Below are 17,991 nucleotides of genomic sequence, written 5' to 3' on the forward strand. Positions count from 1 at the left end.
GAGTCTGTAATACCTACATGTTTCAAGCAGACCACCATATTCCCTGTGCCCAAGGAAGCAAAGGTAACCTGCCTAAATGATTACCGCCCCGTAGCACTCACGTCGGTAGCCATGAAATGCAATGAAAGGCTGGTCATGGCTCACATCAACAGCGTCCATAGTGCCCACGAAGTTCATCACTAAAGTAAGGACCCTGGGACTAAACACCTCCCTCTGCAACTGGATCCTGGACTTCCTGACGAGCCACACCCTGGTGGTAAGGGTAGGTAACAACACATCTGCCACACTGATCCTCAAGACTGGGGCCACTCAGCGGTGTGTACATATTCCCCTCCTGTACTCCCTGTTCACCCACGACTGCGTGGCCAAACACGAGTCCAACACCATCATTAAGTTTGCTGACGACACAACAATGGTAGGCCTGATCACCGACAACGATGAGACAGACTATAGGAGGTAAGAGAACTGGCAGTGTGGTGCCAGGACAACAACCTCGCCCTCAATGTGAGCAAGACAAAGGAGCTGATCGTGGACTACAGGAAAAGGCGAGCCGAACAGGCCCCCGTTAACATCAACAGGGCTGTAGTGGAGCGGGTCGAGACCTTCAAGTTCCTTGGTGTCCACATCACCAACGAACTATCATTGTCCAATCAAACCAAGACGGTCGTGAAGAGGGCACGACAAAACCTTTTCCCCCTCAGGAGACTGAAAATATTTGGCATGGGTCCCCAGATCCTCAAAAGGTTCTATAGCTGCACCATTGAGAGCATACTGACCGGTTGCATCACCGCCTGGTATGGCAACTGCTTGGCATCTGACCGTAAGGCGCTTCAGAGTGTAGCGTGTACGGCCCAGTACATCACTGGGGCCAAGCTTCCTGTCATCCAGAACCTATATAATAGGCGATGTCAGAGGAAAGCCCATAAAATTGTCAGAGACTCCAGTCACCCAAGTCATAGACTGTTTTCGCTGCTACCGCACAACAAGCGGTACCGGAGTGCCAAGTCTGAGACCAAAAGGCTCCTTAACAGCTTCTACCCCCAAGCCATAAGACTGCTGAACAATTAATCAAGCCACCGGACTATTACATTGATCCCCCCATTTGTTTTGTACACTGCTGCTACTCGCTGTTTATTATCTATGCATAGTCACTTCACCCTACCTACATGTACAATTACCTCAACTAACCTGTACCCCTGCATACTGACTCAGTACTGGTACCCCCTGTATATAGCCTCGTTATTGTTATGTTATTGTCTTACTTTTTATTATTGAACATTTTTTACATTAGTTTATTTGGTAAATATTTTCTTAACGCTATTTCTTGAACTGCGCTGTTGGTTAAGGGCTTGTAAGTAAGCATTTCACGGTAAGGTCTACACTTGTTATATTCGGCGCATGTGACAAATAAAGTTTGATTTGATTTAAAGGACACCAATGACAAGAAGAGACTTGCTTGGGCCAAGAAACATGAGCAATGGACATTAGACCGGTGGAAATCTGTCCTTTGGTCTGATGAGTCCAAATCTGAGATTTTTGCTTGCAATCGTTGTGTCTTTGTGAGACGCAGAGTAGGTGAACGGATGATCTCCGCATGTGTGGTTCCCACCATGAAGCATGGAGGAGGTGTGATGGTGTAGGGGTGCTTTGCTTGTGACGCTGTCTGTGATTTATTTAGAATTCATGGCACACTTAACCAGCATGGCTACCACAGCATTCTGCAGCAATACACTGTCCCATCTGGTTTGCGCTTAGTGGGACTATCATTTGTTTTTCAACAGGACAATGACCCAACACACCTCCAGGCTGTGTGAGGCCTTTAAATAGGTTAACATTCACGAGGCCGTAGGGCCAAACGAATTACCTGGGTGAGTACTCAGATCATGTTCTGACCAGCTGGCAAGTGTCTTCACTGACATTTTCAACCTCTCCCTGACCAAGTCTGTAATACCTACATTTTTAAAGCAGAACGCCAAGGTGACCTGTCTAAATGGCAATCGCCTCGTAGCACTAACATCTGTGGGCATGAAATGCTTTGAAAGGCTGCTCATGGCTCACATCAACACCATTATCCCAGACACCCTGGATCCACTCAATTTTGCATACTGTTCACCCACGCGCACGAGTCCAACACCATAACTAAGTTTGCTGACGTCACAACGGTGGTAGACCTAATTACCAACAACGATGAGACAGCCTATATGGAGGAGGTCAGATACCTGGCAGTGTGTTGCCAGAACAACAACCTCTCCCGCATCGTCAGCAAAACAAAGGAGCTGATCGTGGACAATAGTAAATGGAGGGCAGAGCATGCCCCCATTCACATCAACGGAGCTGTGGTGGAGCGGGTTGAGAGCTTCAAGTTCCACAGTGTCCACATAACTACAGTGAGGGGAAAAAGTATTTGATCCCCTGCTGATTTTGTACGTTTGCCCACTGACAAAGAAATGATCAGTCTATAATTTTAACGGTAGGTTTATTTGAACAGTGAGAGACAGAATAACAACAAAATAATCCAGAAAAACGCATGGCAAAAATGTTAGAAATTGATATATACGTGCATATATGTGACAGTTCTCTTCTCACTAGTAACACAATGTAGCCTAATTCCAATTAAATGTAGCATACATTAAGATTGTTGTAAAAGAGTATTGTAAAACGGCATGAAGATAAAAAAATATTTTATGTTTTATCGTTTCTTATTGCACCTCTGTTGTGATGCCTATATGCTGTGTACTGTATGTCTGTTGAGACAAAGTGTTGTGTGCAGTATCTGTGTCAGACAGAAAGTCATGTGGGTATGTCCCCACACTGGCAGGCAGCTGCACTAGCCCTGGCCCTCCTCTATTCGTGTCAGCAGGGCTCTCTGACTGGGAGTCGGTGGATTACACACACTGGAGGCCAATGGGTCACTGGATAAGAAGTCTTCTCTGTTACCTCAAATCCACAGATTAAACGCAGCATCGAGAGCCAGTGCTCCCTCGAGGACAAATGGGACTGAAAACACAGCTCTGCGACGCCGCCAGCTTTGGCTTAACCCTTCTGTGTGTGTAGTGATTAAGCAATGTATGGATGAAATGACTTATTTTAGAGTTCTCTGTAGCAGACTTCAATTCATCCAGGGCAAATAGGGGTATGGCCAGTGTTGTTGACATGATATCTTAATTGGAAAGTTAATCCTGTGGCAGCTGAGTCTTATGAAACTAGAGTAAAACAGTCTGTCAAGCAGAATGAACTGAACACAATACTGACACAAATCACCATGTGAACAATTATTAGACAGTAGTATTTGATGGCAAGAGTTTGGCAAGCCAGGGTGACTAACTCCACGCCTTAGGCAGCTCTAGGAACAGATAGCATGGGTATGTGCTCCCCTGTATGCATGCCAGGCAGATACAGTATGTGTTGATGCTGTTTGGCTGCTTTGGAATGCAGAATTTACAGAGTTCAGGAGTTTTAGAGACAGGTCAAAGGGTATGGCATGGTTGCTTCAGGGTTATAGACTCAACAGAATTATTCAAATGTTCAAGCATGTGTGTGTGCGTGTGTGTATTTAGGTTTGTGTGAGTGAATGTTAACTTACTGTACAGTGTGTGTGCTTGTAAGCAGGTGTGTGTATTTTGCATGTGAGTCTATGAGGGGGTAATAATAGTGTGGTGTATGCTTAGTAGTGGGAGGGAACGATGAAGGTGATTCAGAATGAAACAGCGGCAGGATGAGTGTTGTACCGTCTCGTCTGCTCGACTGATCCGAAGGAATCTGGGTCACTTCCAGGCTGTTCACATGCTACTGTGTATGTCCGACTCTCCTTCCATGTTCCCTCCTATCTGCCCTGGGGGAACTAAGTCCCAGCTAGCTCTGTGCTGATGACTCAAAGTAAATGTACTCATCACTTATGGCAAATTGAGAAACAAATGAACAGTGGATGTTTGTGTGATTGTTGCACTATCACCCCCTCTCTGGTGTCTCAATCTTCAGTGGTCTCATTTAGTAATATACCTTTTATGCCCACCTTTGTGTCTGTCTAGTATATAGACATATCTACTGGATAATTATCGTTGAAATCCATATATTTACATTTTAGTCATTTAGCAGACGCTCCTATCCAGAGCGACTTACAGGAGCATTTAGGGTTAAGTGCCTTGGTCAAGGACAAATCGGCAGATTTTTCACCTAGTCGGCTCGGGCATTCAAACCAGCGATTTTTCGGTTACTGGCCCAACGCTCTTAACCACTGGGCTACCTGCCGCATATCTATCATGGCATTCAAGGCTGTCTATTCTTCTCTTTGTGTCTCTCTCTACTCTCCATTTGTTGTTGAGAATGAGCACAATGGAATGGTACAGTACTTGGATATCACCACTTTTACAAATAGCACTATAGTCTGTGCTGCTGTCCTCCAGTCAAAAAGAAAGAATGAATTTTGATTGAAAACAAATATTCATTCATCTCGACTGATCATGGCAAAGCTAATGACAAAAGCAACACGTTGTTATACAGATATATATTTTAATCCAGGCTTTACATGTCTGATACAGTGTCTGACACAGTGTCACTAGAGAATGTTATCTAGCATAGTGCCTGTGTAACTGATAGAATGGATATGTTACCATCAGCTCTAGACACAAATATAATACTTTTTTTCTAGCCTATACATTTTTTACGGAAATATTGTATAAAACATGCAAATTAGGTGGTATTTGCACATACCGCAAATCCATTTTTCTCAACACTGGATGAAGTTGGCCTTAATATAATGGTTTTAGTTTGTTAAGACACTCCAGGACCTGATTTTGGATAAATACTTTTTTCATCTTTCTATCTGTAAAATACTAAAGACATATCCACTATATATACAAAAGTATGTGGACACCCCTTCAAGTTTGTGGATTCGGCTATTTCAGCCACACCCATTGCTGATAGGTGTATAAAATGAGCACACAGCCATGCAATCTCCATAGACAACAATTGACAGTAGAATGGCCTCACTGAAGAGCTCAGTGACTTTCAACATGGCACCGTAATAGGATGCCACCTTTTCAACAAGTCAGTTCGTCATATTTCTGCCCTGCTAGAGCTGCCAACTGTAAGTGCTGTTATTGTGAAGTGGAAACCTCTAGGCGCAACAACGACTCAGCCGCAAAGTAGTAGGCCACACAAGCTCACAGAATGGCACCGCCAAGTGCTGAAGTGTGTAACGCGTACAAATCGTCTGTCCTTGGTTGCAACACTCACTACCGGGTTCCAAACTGCCTCTGGAAGCAACTTCAGCACAAGAACTGTTCGTCAGGAGCTTCATGAAATGGGTTTCCATTGCCGAGCAGCCGCACACAAGCCTAAGATCACCAAGCGAAATGCCAAGTTTCGGCTGGTGTGATGTAAAGCTCACCGCCATTAGACTCTTGAGCAGTGGAAACGCGTTCTCTGGAGTGATGAATCATGCTTCACCATCTGGCAGTCAGACTGATGAATCTGGGTTTGGCGAATGCCAGGAGAACGCTACCTGCCCCAATGCATAGAGCCAACTGTAAAGTTCGGTGGAGGAGGAATAATGGTTTGGGGCTGGTTTTCATGGTTCGGACTAGGCCCCTTAGTTCCAGTGAATGGAAATCTTAATGCTACAGCACACAATTACATTCTAAACGATTCTGTGGCAACAATTTGGGGAAGGCCTTTTCCTGATTCAGCATGACAGTGACCCTGTGCACAATGCGAGGTCCATACAGAAACTGTTTGTCATGATCAATGTGGAAGAACTTTACTGGCCTGCTCGAACACCTTTGGGATGAATTGGAATGCTGACTGCGAGCCAGGCCTAATCGCCCAACATTAGTGCCCAACCTCACTAATGCTCCTGTGGCTGAATGGAAGCAAGTCCCCGCAGCAATGTTCCAACATCTAGTGGAAAGCCTTCCCAGAAGAGTAGAGGCTGTTATAACAGCAAAGGGGGGACCAACTCCATATTAATGCCCATGATTTTGGAATGAGATGTTCAACGAGCAGGTGTCCTCATACTTTTGTTATCTAAAAATGCTTTTTTTGGCACATTTTTCCAATAAAATGTTATCTAGAATAAAACTTTGACAACATATCAACAATTCCTTCTGAGTTAGTCTGGAGAATGTATCTATGGATAACCACACAAACTTTGGTAAATGTAGACACTTCTGAAACTGAGAAAATGTTGTTGGCGTGTGAGAGGAATCTGACTTTGGGGAATGGCATGCAGTTATTAAAGACAAGTAGGCCTACACGTAATTTTTTGCCTGCCAATCACCAAACGCCTATTTTGACCCGAGAACCATTTCTTCAAAGTAAGTTACAACATATAGTCCAGTTTGTAACATTCTTCATGAAATGGGCTTTAAAATTATGTGCGATTCAATGTAGTGAGTGAGCTTTGAAATGACGGATGTATGTCCATTTAAAAGTGGTTACATTCATGAAAAGTGGATGATTGCAGTATTATAAACTAAAGAAAATATACATTTACATTAAGTTTTGTACCTTTTTATGTTTACTTTTTGAAAGTACTCATATTAAAGGACCAAAATACAAAAACATCTCAAAATTGATAAGTAGACGCAAAAATGTGATTTCAGCCTGTGGTGCCTGGCCTTAAGTAATTAATTCAATAATTTGGTAAGCCATGAGGGAAGGCAAGCTGCAGTCATATGGATTTTGAATTGTATTGCACAGTCAGATGGAACAGAGTAAATATGTATTATAACATCATAGATTTAGCAGGTTGTATCTTGTGGAATAGAAGTTGTTTGGAATGCGGTTTTAACCAATCAGCATTCAGGATGTATAATAGTGTATAATAGTGCAATAATACATCTAAAAATAGAGGTGGTCAACAAATAATACTGACCATGACAAATGAGATTATTCTAAACCTGTTTGACTGTATTAAAGCATACCGTTATGTCAAATGCTATTTAGTCAAACAATACTGCTCTTCACTTCTAATATACAGTACCAATCAAAAGTTTGGACACACCTACTCATTCCAGGGTTTTTCTTTATTTTTATTTTTACTTTACTATAATAGTGAAGACATCAAAACTATGAAATAACACATATGGAATCATGTAGTAACCAAAAAAGGGTTTAAACAAATCAAAATAACATGTATTTGAGATTCTTCAAAGTAGCCACCATTTGCCTTGATGATGATGTAAAGCTCATCTTTGATGAATTTAGTACGACATCCGGGAACTTTTGGCATACTAACCATATCCATACTATGACCAATAAACATACTACTGTCCTGTCCAGTAATAGGGGTTATTTGTTATAGCTTTGCACACTCTTGTCATTCTCTCAACCAACTTACTCGCCCTAGCAGAGCTGGTTAGGCTGTTTACATGTTAACCAGAGCGTTGGTGACTGTTTCTGTGCTGCTGGCAACAATTTAATTACGTTTTTTTTTGCCAACGTTTACTTACACGTGTTGAGCGTTCATAAATTCAACAGTTATTCTGCGCTCTGCCACACTCAGAGGAGAGATCTCTGAAATCAGAGTAGATAGACAGACTGAACAATGTCCATTGAGAACGCACATTGACTATACCACTTAGCTAAGAAGGACGTGAATAATCAAGTCAATAAAGTTAATACACTGCCTGGCAAGTTCGATGTAATAGTAACCAACTAACGTTAGGTAACGAACAGTAGCTAACACACCAGTACATACTGCTGTAATGCTATGCATTTCGTATGGATAGCATAGCTAGCAAATTGTCAGCCAACATAACGTGTAACGTAACTTTTTTGAAAAGGCATTACTTTATTACTTATTATTATTTATTTAGCCCAAACAACTACCTCTTCCCCTACTGTATTTATTTTATTTATTTATTTTGCTCCTTTGCACCCCATTATTTCTATTTCTACTTTGCGCTTTCTTCCACTGCAAATCTACCATTTCAGTGTTTTACTTGCTATATTGTATTTACTTCGCCACCATGGCCTTTTTTGCCTTTACCTCCCTTATCTCACCTATTTTGCTCACTTTGTATATAGACTTATTTTTCTACTATATTATTGACTGTATGTTTGTTTTACTGCATGTGTAACTCTGTGTTGTTGTATGTGTCAAACTGCTTGCTTTATCTTGGCCAGGTCGCAATTGTAAATGAGAACTTGTTCTCAACTTGCCTACCTGGTTAAATAAAGGTGAAATAAAAAATAAAATAAAAATTACAATGCTTAACATTTTCTTAACATTTGTCATAATTAGTTAAAGCAATGAATTTGTATCTGCTGTAGTTGGACTTCTGCTGCATATTTTCTGCCATTTTCTTCAAATCTGAAAACGTTTTGAAGCTACTACCATTTTCTGAAGAATTGCATTATGGGCCCTAAAAGCATGGTATTAGTGTCCACTGCTTGTAAACTTCGTATTTTGATGAATTTTGTACGACATCCGGGAACTTTTAGCATACTAACCATATCCATACTATGACCAATAAACATACTACAGTCACGTCCTGACCAGTAATAGGGGTTATTTGTTATGTAGTTTGCTCAGGACGTGGCAGAGGGTATTTGTTTTATGTGGTTCGGGGTGGTCGTTTGTTTAGAAGGGTGTTTGATTTATTATTTCCGGGTTTTGGGTTATGTTCTATGTTTTTTGTATTTCTATGTTCTTTCTAGTTTAGTATTTCTATGTTTAGGGATTGGGTGGACTCTCAATTGGAGGCAGGTGTTTTCTAGTTGCCTCTGATTGAGAGTCCTATATTAGGTATGTGTTTGTGTTTGGAGTTTGTGGGAGATTGTGCTAGGTATAGCTTAGTTGCCTCACCAGCATGTTATGCATCATTGTGTTTTGTGTTTATTTTGGTTTCCCTTCTTTTCCTAAATAAAGAAGATGAGTACCCATAATCCCGCTGCGTTTTATATATATATATATATATATATATATATATATATATATATATATATATATATATAGCAATAGGCCTATTAGTATTTTAGTCTATCATATTACCTTCTAATTTGGGTTTATCCAGATTCCAGTTTATATTCCAAAAATGCTGGCCCGTCCCTGTCCCATTTATGATTTTGAGACACAATTGTTCTCTCTCTCTCTGTGTGTGTGTGTGTGTGTGTGTGTGTGTGTGTGTGTGTGTGTGTGTGTGTGTGTGTGTGTGTGTGTGTGTGTGTGTGTGTGTGTGTGATTTTTGTTAAGCAGTATATTGGAATTTAGAATGGATATAAATAGAATGGATGGTATCCCATCTGACAATGAAAATGTGCCAGCTTCAATACCAGACCTGGTTTGTCTAATCATGCTCACAGACAGTGTCGAGTTTGGTTGTGGATGGGGTTGTGTGGTCTATGACGAACAAAGCAATAGACAGAACCGAAGTCGTTGTATGAAATCCACTGACTGTGTGTGGTTGAATTGGTGAATGTCCATCCGGGGATATCGGTGTCAGTCTTTTGGCACAGTTGTGTATGCAATTGTAATATGTTCACTGTAGCTCTACCTCAAACTGTATTTTATACAATTAATAAGTATTCCATACCTTGATTGGCAATGTAGCTTAATTTATTATTTTGTGTCAATCATCGAAAAATATGTATTATTTCATATTTTGCCTTTGTTAACCAATTAAAGACCTATACCTATTAAAATAATGTAAAATGCGCACATTAAGCATTTTGCCGAAAATGTGGTAGTAAGCATATAAGCTTATACTTAACAAAACCTTACCCATAGACTTAAACAGAACCATATACGTGGTAAATTGATTGTTTTATTTCAATTAGTTACAGTATTTTGGTTTTAGCTTAGCCTATGTGTCTATTATGTGTCTGGCATGTTTTGGATTTCAGTCTTATCACTTGATATATAGGTTATGTCTAAGCTAAGTAAAAAAGTAACAGCATGTTGTTAATTACTATGTTTCCATATGAAATCAACATTTACACCGCCATATAGGCAGGCTTACTGTAAGCTTGGACATATGGCTTAGGCTACCGGTAGGCCTAAGTATGCGCGCTGTTCCATTGTCTGCGTAATTGTTTATTGACAGACCTCCGTTTATGATATCCAAAATGTTACCATATTTTATTCATGCACTCAAGTGTCCTTGTAAATGTAGGTTAGGATAGGCCTACAGGATGAAATATTTAAAGGCATCTAAATATTTCAAACCAGCACCCTGTCACTCATCTTCACAATAAGGCCTACTGTTTTCCATCGGCTGTGCCCTATCTGGAGGCCCTATAGTTGGACTTATTCACCGATAATTAGGCAATTTTTTATTTGTAGAATTAACCTGTATTTAACGAAAGGAACCCATTGATACCATGGTCTCATTTCCAATGGTGCCCTGAGAAAAACAGTTAAAGCAATGTGAGCAACACATTTAAGCATGATCACTACAAGTAAATTACATTACTTTAAAAAGGGCAGTAGAAACTAATATATTCAGTCAATCAAAACAGGTGCAGTTTTCATTGGTCACGTTTTTTTTATCAGAGACCTAAATTCACATTTCGGGACCAAACAAATCAAGTTTTAGAGTGAAAGGTAGGTCATTCCAGGACTGAGGGGCATAGTGACTGAAAGCAGTTTTTACTAACTCTGAGGAGACCCGTGGAACCTGTAGTACCAACCAGTCTTGAGAGTGAGTCTTATAGTTACTATATTTCCAATTTAGAAGTGAGGTGCTAAACCTATGTGGGTTCATGAATAGTGACCCCTTTAATCGTCTTAATCCGTCTACTGCTCTCATTTAGCCTAGATTATGTCTATCTGGTTACTTTGCAACAGCACACTGATAGAATAGGGTAAATGCCTACTTTTATCACCTTGATGACAAATTTGCTAATGTTTTCTTTATTCAAACAAATTTCTGTGTTTGATAATTATTACGATACTACGATAAAACATGTATAGATATTTGAAAATACGAAATACATTTAAACTGGCCATTCTGCAAAATTCAGCAAAAAAATTAACACGTTTTGGAAGTATGTCTGTGAATGATGGAGTCGCTACGGCACGCAGTATGAGAATGAACTGCTTCTCGCGCAGAATGAAGGCAGTTTCATAACCGCGCCCCATGAGCCTCCCATAGTTCATGCAAAAAGAGCCCGAAGGGATCTCTCTCTCTCTCTCTCTCTCTCTGTGTGTGTGTTTTCCGTCCGAATGAACTTTACCACTGTAGCCAGCCATGAAATAATCTGACCCGACACTTAAAACCATCTGCGCTATCTATCCGCCTTCTTATTTACTAAATCAGCCCGTGCACAAAACGTAGTGTATCTGATACTAAACCCGAGTAGCCCGGCAGTGACACGATAGTTTTATACGCAAACACATTCCGTTTTTTTCCCTCAGTGTTTAGTAAATCACGTCTAGCAGCAGGGATTTTATTAGACGAAACAGATGTGAATAAAATGTGACAGCGTATCAAATAAAGACTATGATATGTCGACTATGATATGTCGATCAATGTACGTTATCAGTAGGACCGAACTTGAAGTGAATCAGTCCAATTGTTTTTGCATAAAAACCTAGACTGAACATCGCATAATAAAGCCATATTTTTGATTATCAAATGAGTCGAACAATTCTAGAGCGTGGATGAATGGGCTAGATGTTCAGTCTACATTAGCCACAGCACAATTCAAGAGGATGCATTGCTATTGTAGTCTCAGAACATTCGTTCTCTGTTGTTTTTATTCTTTATTTTCCTAATTTTAAAAACGGTATGCTTTATGATAATATCTGTCATTCCTGCTGCTTGGATGTTATTTTCCAATGAAAGTGGTAAGCGTTTGTTAAATGTATTGCGTTTTATTTGGCTCGTCGCTTTTCTTCTTCACAGCTATGACTTACAAAGTAGAGGATGTAGGAAAACAAGGAATCCAATTAAAGGTCTGAAGACAAAAAGCTAAGGTCTAAATGTTTACATTCTAAGGCGCTGTCGAGCACTGGGAGGTGCTGAAATCCCGTAGTGGCCCTTTCCGTGTGATTGGTAAACTTGACAGTTACTGACGGGCATCCATGGCAACCACGAAACCAATCTGCCAAGTCCAATAGAAAATCAGCAGAGGGGCTGACTGTCTTTTCCCTGTTCAAAATGCATCTCGGTTTTAGTTTTTATACCTCTTGTACTTTCAACCTACGAAGTTCACCAGCCGATCGCTGCAGAAGCCAGTCAGAGGGCATAGTTCCTCAGTGTTTTTAACGGTTGATCTGTTCACTTTAGGATTGCCTTTTTGTCTGAGAGAGAAAGAGGGAGAGAAGGATAAGCGCGAGAGGGGAGCGTGTGATAGAGAGAGACGGAGAGGAAACGAGAAGCCTCCATGTTTCAGCTGCCCATCTTAAATTTTAGCCCCCAGCAGGTTGCGGGGGTTTGCGAGACCCTGGAAGAGAGCGGGGACATTGAGCGCCTCGGTCGCTTCCTCTGGTCTCTGCCCGTTGCCCCGGCAGCCTGCGAAGTCCTCAACAAGAATGAGTCGGTGCTTAGGGCGCGGGCAATCGTGGCCTACCACACCGGGAATTTCCGAGAACTTTACCACATCCTGGAGAACCACAAGTTCACCAAAGAGTCTCACACTAAACTACAGGCCCTGTGGCTGGAGGCGCATTACCAAGAGGCAGAGAAGCTGCGGGGCCGCCCGCTAGGGCCAGTGGACAAATACAGGGTGCGGAAGAAGTTCCCTCTGCCCAGAACGATATGGGACGGAGAGCAAAAGACCCACTGCTTCAAGGAGAGAACCCGACATCTGCTACGAGAATGGTACTTGCAGGACCCTTACCCGAACCCGAGCAAAAAGAGGGAGCTCGCGCAGGCTACAGGACTTACTCCCACACAAGTCGGAAACTGGTTCAAAAATCGTAGACAAAGGGATAGAGCAGCGGCTGCGAAAAATAGGTATGTATACTGCAGTCTGTAGCTTACCTTTGTATTTTATCAACGATGGTCTGAAGTTGTTACAACATTTATAGTAATTTTTTTAACAAAAACAACCATGCATTGCGAATGAATCGTAGTCAGCCTATGCACTTGCATTTGTTTCTGCATTTGTTTCAATGCGAGCAATTATTCGATCAAAATTTTAAATCGAATTTTTTTAATTAGGTGATGTTGTTTCGAGTAAACATTGAAATAGAGCTGACTATAATATATCAATAGCCTACCCTATAGTTCAGTTACCTTTGTTCATAAATAATCTCTACGGAAATGACACCATAAACGCTGTAGCCTATTGAAATGAAGTAAAATGTATGACAAACTCCATTGTGAGACTTGCCCTTGTCATTTTCATTGCAAAGTTGACAATATAGATTTGCCAATAATGGGTACCCCAAATATTATAACACAGAACGAACCATAACAGTGTAAATACAATCACAGAGTTTCCCAAATTGACCATTATCGATGGTAGCCTATATCCTTCCCAGTAGCAAAACAGGTAACGCATATAGGGCTATAGGCTACTCCCTGAGTCAGTGTCTCAATAATTCCGTTCAGATTATCTGTCTTTTTCCACAATGCATTTTGCTTATATTGACAGCTGTCTGTGTAGGCCCAAGTCTTCAAACCTAATTTAACAATACGCATGCAATATGTCTGAAATATGTTGTATTATGGATGTTGCTCAATGAAAGACAGAAACACATACGATATTATTTGTTCAATCATGTATAATGTAATTTGTGTTGATCAACTCATGAAGGTAGCAGGTGTATTGAATACATCTGAATTGTTTCCTTTAAGAAGATATTGGAATTACAAGGCTAGTCTGTCTATCTATAAAGTGTGCTCAATCCATAAAATGTGCTGGGGTTACTGTCTGTTGCTTGTGTTTGTGTGTTTACTATCATAAAATATCATTTTTGGGCTCCTAGCCTGGCACTTGTGCATCGGATTGCTAGGCCTCAGCAATAACTATGTTTCAATTAAGGATTTACTTTGACAGAACCTATTCGTATTGGATTGTGGTTAATTCTAGTTTTCCCTCAACGTCTGTCTTTTATCCAGGCTACAGCAGGGGTTGTCCCAAGGCTCGGTTCAGTCTTTGGCAGATGATGATGGAACCGTCGATCGACTCGGTCCCGCCTCCAGCCCCGAGGCAAGTTTGTCGAGCAAAGCCGCCACCTCAGCTATCTCTATCACTTCCAGCGACAGCGAATGTGACATCTAATGGCGCACAAAGCAGTCGAGAGAAGGAAGAGGATAAATTGACAGTAGATAAATGAAGGAGATCCGGAAAAACAATCTAACATAAAAACAGTCATAGTGCCTGCGTTTGAATTGAAAGACTGTTCTTCTTTGATGACTGCCAAAACATGAGGGTTCTAACGGAATTCCCTGTCTTAAAGCTATAGGCTACTTTCTTTTTTTTCTTCGTTTTCCACTATGGATGACTGAAGCTAATGCAAGCTGAAAGAAAATGTAAAGAAAAAACATATTCATATTCACGATCCCTTTTTAGGGATGACTAATAAACCAATGCCTCAAGTTGAAACTAAAAATAAAAAAAATAAGGAAAAAAGGAGAAGACATTCGAGCGCCAAACCTGCTATTTTCTGTGGGTATTTCATGTTGAAAAGACGCTGTAATATTTTTACTTTACTTTTAAAGTGGTATAAATAATGTTTATTTACTTATTTAAATGATAGGCGCTGTTATAATTTGATATTATTTTGCTTGGTGTTTTTATGTTTACCTTGTCCACAGGTGAACCCGTTGAGCATGTGCGCTTTAGTGAACATGTGTTTCAGTAAAAAAGACAAAAAAGAAGCCTAAAGAAACGTAATAAAATTATTGTTGATCAAAAGAACAAAACATTAGTATTTTTATTCACAGATATTGAGAATGGTGTTTGCAGATATTGTATTACCCGATTATTAGCCTACTTGATATTATTATCTAGTAACGCCTAATTTGGCATGATACATTAGATTATATTTTAGGGGTTTGGGACGATATTTAGAGTATGATATATGTGTGACAGAATATTTCAAATATCGTCCTATGACAGGTCTATAGTGTAATGCATCCTACTGTATTATGTTGTGCCTCTGCATTGGCCTGATGGAGTGGTCTATATATATCTTAACTACTTAACTACCAAATATCATGATATGTGTGTGGACTCTGAGTGAGAAAAAATAGATTTATTTTTTATAATGCCACACTTTACTTTGCCCTGACAGGTCCTCGACGTAATTTGCCAACATGCTTCGCGTCATGTAATGTGGCATGACAGCGAGAGGTCAGAGAAAGGCCGTCACACAAAACGGGATGATCTCCGAGTCCCGGAGTAAAAACAAATAGGCCTACACAACACCAGAATATGAAATGTGCTCTGGCTGACCGATGAGTAGTAGCCTATAAAGATAGGTATTGGCCATTTTATTATTTTAAATCAAAGATCATTTTAAAACCTATTACATTTCATTTAGATAGGCTATAGGCATGGATTTCTGGGTGATAGTCAAAAACATTTCCTAGAATTGAATCTGCATGATAAGCGACAGGTTCGACCGTTGATCTGAACCATATTTCCTTTATCGTATAATTAATGTTGGATAACCTAATGTCTGCCACGATTAGGCCTATTGCGATGTTCTTATGGGAGTCTACAAGGTTGATAGCATACAAGATATTTCATGTTTCAGGTATTTGAGTAAAGTCTGTTATTTCTATTTGGCCATTAATGGTTCAGTTAAACACGTAACGTGTTTAGGGGTATAGGCAGAAATGCTTGAAGCAGACCCTGCTACGGTAGGCTAAAAAACGCAATGGCTATAATACATGTGGTAGTATGATGTTATGATCAGATGTGATGCAGTTAATATTTGGTGATAGGGTTTAGCCTACCCGTCTATAGATAGGCCCTTAATAATGTTTTTGTTATTATTCTTTTTTTTGCATTACGGTTTAGGCTAGCTATTTAAAAATGTTACCACTAGCACACATCCATCCCTGCCTATGATGAATATATGCCAAATAATGTTCTATTGGAACGTAAAGATGAGGGTAAACCGTGCATACACCTGAGGTTAAACTGTCCGTTCCCTCTTTATACGCGCTAACAGGATGTCAGACCAAATGAGCAACGAAAATGTGTGTTTTTTCAACGGCTCCAGAGTTCTGGTTTTGGACAAACACCTGGGTTTTCATCCAATTTGCAATTAATTACAGTAGCCAGTGAAAGAGACAAGATGTATTCCTCGAAACGTCTTTCAGCTGGAACAACACATAAATGCAGTGTTTCGGGTTTTGGATAAAAAGAGAGAGGAAGCAAGTGAGGGGAAGAAAGGGGGGCCTTGAGTTTCTTTCAAATCATGGGGACAAAATGGCTGAATATTTCCGTTTCTATTGAAAATCAGGGCAACTAGGGGGACACACATGAAAAAGTCTTTTTAGCAGTGAATAAAGTTGTCAGCGGTAATCAGCACTAATGATGCGGTCTACGGCCCCGAGCAAATAAAGGGGCGCTCCCAATGTTTTGTGAGGGGAAGCAACACGAGTTTGTTCCCCTTCAAAGAATGAACTGCTGTCATGGTATAGTCTGCCAGCCTGGGTACGGAAGTCGAAATTTTTGTTTAGCGTGTGTGTGTTCTGGGGCAGCTGCAATGTGAATTCGCGAGTAGTGCGATTAAAAGGATTTAGCCTAATTACCAATTTATTGACTGTTTTTGACTTATACGTTTGCAACAGTCATAACGCGTTAATTGTGCTCCAATAAACATGACGAACATTTTGAATAATGAAGAAAATATGATATTAATATGTTGGATATATAACCACTGAATCGGGCGAAATTCATTGACTCTTTTTCCTTAGACCTTCAGCACTTTTATATATTGGTAACATGGTATCTTCTTCATTTTTGTGTCGTTTGTAATCTATATATATAAAATGAAAGCAGATGGGACGCCAATTTCAATGTTTGTGTCAACCATAATTTGAAAGAAGGTTCTCTTTCTCTTGAACTCCCTCGATGCTGTTGAGTCTTTATGATCGAATCTGTCATAGCAGTTCAGCAGTGATACACAACGTGGTGCGAGCTCGTGTCAGCACTAACAGTAGGCTATGTCTATGTGGGCTATTTCTCCTGCAGCAGTTACATGATATGATCTGGCTATTTACCACATGAGTCTGTATTTCTACACGCTTGTCTTGAACTGATTCGTAATTATCACTAATCAATGTTAGTTTATCACAGGGTTATTTTATGGATATTTCTTCCAACTGTGATAGTAGTCTACAATTTGTATTTTGATTGGTTTAATGTCTGACATATTTTACTCCACTCTGCCTCTTGATTTTTATATTAAATCCCCTGGTTTTAGGCGTATTATTTAATTAACAGGTTATAGGCTCTGCTATAGCCTAGGTATGGTCCTGTGAAAAACATATTCAAATATATGTATTTTTATTATTATAATTAGTAGGCCTTACTGTTATTATTATATTATTATTATTATCAGCTGTAGTAGGCCCTTTTCGTAAAACAGACTTAATAGCCTAACTTGCCATAGAGTAGACCATTCACCTCTTGCCTGAGTTTTTCCTGTTTTCCCTAAAGCGGATGAAGTCATTAAATTACGTAGAAACATAAGTGCATTTAAGAGCTTGTCCTCCTCCTTAATTAGCAAAGCTCTCAAGGAGGGCCCCACACTGCCCCATCCCCATCCCATAAACACTCTGTCCCGTCTCCCCACAATGTGCTCATTTGATTTTACCACTTTCTTGATGTCGTCTCTGCAATGACTGTCGTTCAAAACTTATATCACTTGGTTTGTTCTTCTTAGCTTGAATTTCACAATTTCTTATTGGATTCTTCACTATCTTTGATTTATTGGTGCGGTAGGCCTATTATTGTTGGCTATATCTTCGGCCAGGGCCACACCAACTTTTCTGCTCGTTCATTCAGCAAGAACAGAACATTCACTCACTGGAAACACTCAGCTATCAATATTCGTATTTTCAAAATGAATAAGAATCC

General features: G+C 40.2%; 1 protein-coding gene across 1 annotated transcript; it reads left to right on the plus strand.

The window, feature by feature from the left end:
• Positions 1 to 11,994: 11,994 nt before the first annotated feature.
• On the plus strand, positions 11,995 to 14,814 carry six6a (SIX homeobox 6a). The gene is made up of 2 exons (XM_014210731.2): positions 11,995 to 12,902; positions 14,013 to 14,814. The coding sequence occupies exons 1-2, from the start codon at positions 12,331 to 12,333 to the stop codon at positions 14,173 to 14,175; spliced, it is 735 nt and encodes a 244-aa protein (XP_014066206.1). The 5' UTR covers positions 11,995 to 12,330; the 3' UTR covers positions 14,176 to 14,814.
• Positions 14,815 to 17,991: the final 3,177 nt, after the last annotated feature.

This window comes from Salmo salar, chromosome ssa09 (assembly GCF_905237065.1).
Source record: "Salmo salar chromosome ssa09, Ssal_v3.1, whole genome shotgun sequence".
Classification (NCBI taxonomy): domain Eukaryota; kingdom Metazoa; phylum Chordata; class Actinopteri; order Salmoniformes; family Salmonidae; genus Salmo; species Salmo salar.

Excerpts from the sequence above, each read along its gene's own strand:
- six6a (XM_014210731.2), top strand. The coding sequence starts at position 12,331 with ATGTTTCAGCTGCCCATCTTAAATTTTAGCCCCCAGCAGGTTGCGGGG. Across the intron at positions 12,903-14,012 it reads GCAGCGGCTGCGAAAAATAG|GCTACAGCAGGGGTTGTCCC; the intron begins GTATGTATACTG and ends TCTTTTATCCAG.